The following is a 6,461-nucleotide window of genomic DNA, read 5'->3' on the forward strand; positions in this document are numbered from 1 at the left end:
AATTTTTGGTCTTTGACCTGCTGTGAAAGGTCAATGTGTGTTCTTCGATTGATCTGTTTGGCTTTGAGTGGTTAACTGATTGGTTGTTTTTCGTTGAATGCTGATTGTACAATGGTCTTGTTGGCATCTGCTGTGTAGAGGCTGCAAATCCGTTTGGAGGAGATGTAGCAACTACAGTGTTTGAGTAGCCGTATATTGTATCAGCTAATTTGGCGAATTGTTCAACAGGAAGTTCTATGTGGGCTGAGAGTGCTGTTTTTACATAAATTGGCATTGCTTGCATTAGCCTGTGCTTTTGACATCGTCATCTAACGTCAAATTACGTTCAGCAAGCTTTCGTTGAATTCTCATCAAGCACAATGAAGGTTTTTGACCGTCCAATGAAATAATTCCCAGGGCTTCTTCAAACATTTGTTGTATTGACTTCTGGAAAATGCCGCAGATATGATCTTTGATGTCTCTAAGTTTGTCTATGCCCATTGGAAGATTGACGTCTGCAGGAATTACAGCAAGTGTGTGATGGAGGGTTGTCTCACCATTTGTTATTCCGGCCAAGACAAATTGAGATACCTTTTGGCGGAATTATACTCAAAGATTTGACCTGTAGAAAACAGGAGGTTTCAGGGAAACTCTTCCAACGTAGCCACTTGAAGCTAAGTGTTGCTGATTAAGCAACAAATTTTGATCTATCGCTCCGGCAAGAGTTTGGGATCCTGATGAAAATTGCCCCCCCATACCTGAATCTACAGAACCTGCAGCGTCACCTGAACCTGTACCTATACCTATACCCGCCATACCAATACCTTTTATTACCATACCCGACCAATGCCTACCGAAACGGAACTCCGTACCCAAATCCCCCAAACCTGTAGCTACCGGGATACCCCTTGAACATTCCCTCACCGTAAAACCAGTAATGGGAAAAAATAACGGAGCCCGGAAAAGAAACAAATTTAAGAAGTCGAGCAAAGGTAAAGTTCGATTCAAAATTTGGTGTAATAAAACGATTAAATTTGATTAGCATTAAGGAAAAAAATATTTATTTAGTTTCAGTATTAGGCGTATATTAACAATTAAGGGTCCCCAATGTAGGTGTTGGGGAATTCTAACTTAGTATTTAAGTAGGCCTTTCCCATTTAAAACAATAGGTATGTATTTTTTACTGTAATGAAGGGATATAGAGATATCAACTGTAATAAAGACAGTCAACAAAGCCTATGAAGCTAAGACGTGGTTACATAAAACTCATGACTTGTACATTTCCGGTTTCATTTTGAACGATTTGACTTTCTTACATGACTATAGTTGATACAATGACCTCTAATTGCTACTGTATACTAGAAGTTATTATCAACCTCAACGAAATTCAAAAGATATTCTAAGATAAAAAAACAATGAAAAAAGAACTATTAAGACCTTTGAATGATTAAAACTAGTTCAATTTGAAATACTGAAACTGAAGTGTAAGCAATTTGTATGGCTTGATAATTAATAATACTCAGGTTTAACCTGAGTATTATTAATTAAACTAGCTCTCTTTGCAGAATGCACCCTCTAAAAAGGTGATCTAGGGAAATTAAATTGGTTTTCCCTCAATGGGGATATATAATTTGTGCATTTTCATTATCCCGTCGTGAACAATTTGCTTTATTTGCGCAAAATTAATTGCCATTTCAGGGTAACTAAGTGTAATATGTAAACTGTTTTAGCAAATTTATACAATTTTTGTTGTATTAAGCGTAATAGGGCGATGGAAATCTTGAGCCATTTACTTAAGTGAAAACCTTTAAAATCATTTTTTCGGTGTCGGTAGAGACTTCTCTTGAGTATTGAAAATTGTTAATCTAGCATGAATTAAATACGAGCAAAGTAAGATTTGTAATGTACGTTTGCTTTCTATAGTTGCTTGTTCTAAATTGTATAAAAAAAACTCTAGATGTGAAAAAAAATTAGAGGTCATATTAGAAACGTAAAAGAAGGCTTTTTGTGTTTGTTATTTAGCATATTGTTATCAGTTTTACACGTATAAATTTTTATCTTACTCAATTACTACAATTTAATTGTGCTTGGAATAAGAATTGGCTAAAAATGTTTTCAGGTATTCAATTTTTAGGCATATGCAACATGTAATTTCTTCAATTTGATTGAATTTTTTTTCCAATGAAAAGATCATCTTCAACATCGTCTTCAGCAATCATAAAGGTTACAAAACTTCTCTCCGTAGATAAAATTTCAATTTTAAAACCCTGCTTTTGAATACTTGTGATTTGAAAAAGCCGTTGTTCCTTCATTTATTTTTATCTTGTCAACCATCTTCTGTGGTTCTTGCAGTTAAAATAATAAGTTTTTGATCATCAACACAAAAATTGAAACTGTTTAAACTAGGCTCGTTTAACAAAACGAATATTTTCCGGTGAAACTATACTATGCACAACTCTCATGTCCAGTCTCTATGTCACAACTCTATGTCCAACTCTCATCCGTTAAAAGAGCAGATTCGCTTTGATCTATTTTAAAATAAAAACCGCTAACAAAAGTTGAGCACAAAGGTATTAAATGTGAACAACCTTTTTCAGTTCCTTTTTTATTAAGCACTTTTCACTCCTGCATTTAAATCATTTTCGTGCTAGTGAACAACTTCAGAAACCAATTAAGTCGTTGTTTTAGGCATAAACAACCCAATTTTCTTTGCTTTAGATAGCTTATGATCTTTCAAACGCAAGAGGCGTTGTTGACCGTAGCTTCCAAAATTGCTTTTTGTTTTCTAAACCGGAAACAAAAACCGAGACTGCGTAAACTGTTCGGCTGTGGACCTCCGAAGGGGGATAAAACCGTTTCTTAACATTAAAAAAGTCATTTTTATCATAAAAAAATAATTTCTCAAAAAAGAGGAGATCATAATAAAATGATACTTCACAGTAAATTTAAGAGACTTAGAAGAGAGATCTGATTAAAAGATCGAGATGGTGATTTAAACTTGGCGATTGAAATAGGTTCAAAAAGCGGCTCTAAATATACCCATTGTCAATAGGACAAATAAAATATAAAATTATCACCGCAATGGTTTATGATCTAAGTAGCAGGGGACATCCTAAACATATTGCATTTGCACTTTTCTTAGAAATTTTTCACCTTTCCGGGATCTCGTGACCAAACAAGTACATTAAAAACGTGGTGGGAGAAATTAGCATCAGATATAGATGCGACACTACAGTTCTATTTGTAATAATTTAAATCAGTTGAAACTGAACTGAGGGTCGCTTTATCAGAGATTAATTTCAATCAATTTGTTATTCTAAATTACCTTTGCTGTGGGATTCTTAGCAAGTAAAATAAACTAAACTTTCTCTTCAGCTAATATTATATCTGAGTTGAGTTTAAAGTCGATTTCAATTATAAAGCTATAAGAAAATCCTCTTAGATAAACAAAAGTGAAACGTCACTTGTCCTGGCATTCTTTTGTAGAAAGGTGTCTTAGTCAAAGTCTTTCATCTTCACTGCCATTCAACAACTAGCTTTTCAATCCTAGTCCTCGAATTTTGACAAAATGGTCAACTGCGCACAAATCAAGATTAGCGCAAATCAGTCCATTTTGCGCTTGTCGAAAAAAAGATATGCAGTTTACCCGTAATATTATTGGAAAATCTTTGTTGGTGATATATAAATTTGCCAAAATTTTCGCCAAAATTTTACCAGCGTTTGCATCATAAATTTCAAGCAGTTGATTCTTTTGAATTTTGCGGCGCATTGGCTCACGTCTCATGATATCTACTTTGGTTGAGTTATTTCTGAGACAAGAAGCTTGAAAAAATTTGTTCTACTTTAGTGTTACTCTAGACGCCTTGTGTCGAGCGGGTTCACCGTAGCTATATGGATTGAATTTGTTTATTTACTTGTTTATTAGTTATTAACTTGTCTGTAGTTCAAAAAACTTGTTTATTTACTGTCTGTTTCCTTATAACATCACATATATTTTATTTTCTGGGGCTAAATATATTTCTTAAGCTTGTCGTCAGTTTAACAAGGATAAAACTATTTCAACTGCAGAGAATTCCTGTATTGCAATAATTTTATTTTGATTTTTTTGAAAAAATAGCCAAACAGTCATATAAAAAAAGTCGAATATTTAAAAAACCAACATCAGCATACTGTAGTCATCAGCGATGGTGAAGCTTCAAAACAACGGCTGCCCATGTACTGACGAGATCAGCCGGGTAGTTTGTCTGTGTTTTGGGCTGTCAATCTTCTTTGTAATGGGCATGCACGAAACAGTACTTGGTCCATTCCTTCCCACAGTTTTCGCTGATTATCACATACCGGAATTGAAAACTGGGATTGTAGTCGCCGCTTATGAAGTTGGAAGTCTAGTTTCATCTCTTCTATTTCTGACAGTGACGGATGTTGATCACCGAAGATTCTCATTCTGTTTATTTTCCATAATCGCAGGACTATTTATCATCGTTTTCGGACTACTTATATTTATCAAATCGATTGACATTTTTGTAGTCATAAGTATCATTATTCGATCTATAGTCGGATTATCAGTAGGAGTTTATTACTGCTCGTTATCATCGTTATTTTTTTCCATGTTCCCCAACGATACTGGAAAAATAAGCAGCCTCGTTTCGACGTCGGCTAGCTCTGGGTTTATTTTAGGCACACCCTTTGGAAGTTTTTTCTTCGGATTGGGGGGATATTTTTTGCCCTTTTTGGTTTTGGGTGCTCTGCAAATAATTCTCTCTGTGGTCACTTTTGCTGTTTTATCCGCTCACACAACTGGATCAGTTTCAAAAACGATAAAATTCGACAATTGGTTAGAATTGAAAATCAGCGAGCAAACCAGCAAAGCAAAGTTACTGCCGAAAGAAACAAAAATGAATATAGGCTTATCGGCTACCGAATTTCTAAACAATAAAGACGTCATTTGGTTATCTTTGGCAGTTATGTCAACAACAACTTCTATTGGTTTCGTAATTGTTGGTTACGGACCTCTCTTGCTCACCCGGTTTGGAATTCCCGAAGAACAGCAAGGATTCTATTTTCTGCCATTTACGATAATACGAGCAGTAATAGCACCAGTTTTTGGATATTTTACTGATAAAGGGTTCGCCCAGGCGACATTCACAGTATTTGGTTGTTTATTCAGTTCTGTTTCTATGATGTTATTAGCGCTCCCTGGATATTTTGAAGCTCTGGACAGTTTAGTGTATATGGAGATAATGTTAATTCTAACTGGGCTCAGTTCGACTGGTGTTTTGGTGCCGTTCGTTGCCCTTTTGAGGAAGAGGTCCCAAGAAAGCGAGGAAAACTATCCAGAAGTACTGAACTCATATTTCTCTGCGATGTTCTCTGTGTGCTATAGCATTGGAGTCAGTATCGGTGAAGTTTTTTATGGGGGAATCGTGCTTCAAGAATTAGGATTTCACAAAACTTGTTTTGTTCAATTTGTAGTTGGAGCATTTGTGTTCTGCTTTGATATATTTCGTCAGATTAAAAAATAAAAGGTGCTTGTGTTATAGTGGAACTTATATCATTGAAATAGAGTTTGTTTTGTTCAAATAAAGTTACGCATCTTATCATTTTATTCTATCCGAAAATGTAGTAATAAAATTTTTTTCTAAAAAATTTGCTGATAAATTCAGTTTTTAAATACCTCAGGATAACAAAAAAGATGAAAGGATAGGAACTTTTTAAACTTTCGTAAAATATAATAGTTTTTAATTAAAATAAAAAATCTCAAAGGTCCACTCAGTTACCACGCGCTTTTTAACTTTCTCTGAACAATCACGGCGTGTTTTTGTTTCTTTCACTGGCAAAAAATTCTTGATGAATATTATGTCTATATTTTGGCAAGATAAGTATTCAAAATAATAAAAGATTTTTAGATATTTAGAAATCTACGAATTTGATATTTTCATTTATGACTATCTATAGCTAGTGCCAATTTCAGTAGCAAAACAGCATTGCATTGATGCTTGTAATTTTTGAAACTTTTTTGTTCTTCGATTTCAGAGATAAAGATGAGTTATTTTTATTTAATTTCTCGTCTTTTTAGCATCAACAGGCCTTGAAAACTTTGGGGATAGGTTTTTTTTCAAAACATTTGGGAATCTTCCGGCATCATTTTTCTTCATTTTCCGGAATTTTTCGGTTGAAAAATATTGTTAAAAAACAAGTTATTTCGAATTTTCAATAAATGATTGATTAACTCAAGACATTGCAGATAAAGGGACAGAAATGTCATTGCGTTGGTTGTTTGATAATGTGTGTTTTGTAGACTTCTTCTATTTCATTCTAACTTTCCGTTGCCAAATTTCTTCAAGCAAAATATTAAAAAATAAATTAAGTAAAATTATGTTTATGTTTCATTTATATTAAATTGAATTAAACGTTCAATTTTATATATGAATTTGGTGCAATTGTTCATTAAACTGAAATAAAACAAATAATTGTTCCAAATC

The 6,461-nt window shown here is 34.0% G+C and overlaps 1 protein-coding gene across 1 annotated transcript; it reads left to right on the top strand.

The window, feature by feature from the left end:
• Positions 1-3,201: 3,201 nt before the first annotated feature.
• On the top strand, positions 3,202-5,558 carry LOC142347903 (MFS-type transporter SLC18B1-like). Its single transcript, XM_075399064.1, has one exon. The coding sequence runs from the start codon at positions 4,164-4,166 to the stop codon at positions 5,499-5,501; it is 1,338 nt and encodes a 445-aa protein (XP_075255179.1). The 5' UTR covers positions 3,202-4,163; the 3' UTR covers positions 5,502-5,558.
• Positions 5,559-6,461: the final 903 nt, after the last annotated feature.

Source organism: Convolutriloba macropyga, chromosome 10 (assembly GCF_964194025.1).
Source record: "Convolutriloba macropyga chromosome 10, txConMacr16.3, whole genome shotgun sequence".
NCBI lineage: Eukaryota > Metazoa > Xenacoelomorpha > Acoela > Convolutidae > Convolutriloba > Convolutriloba macropyga.

Bases quoted from the DNA above. Each gene is read 5' to 3' on its own strand.
- LOC142347903 (XM_075399064.1), top strand. From the start codon at position 4,164: ATGGTGAAGCTTCAAAACAACGGCTGCCCATGTACTGACGAGATCAGC.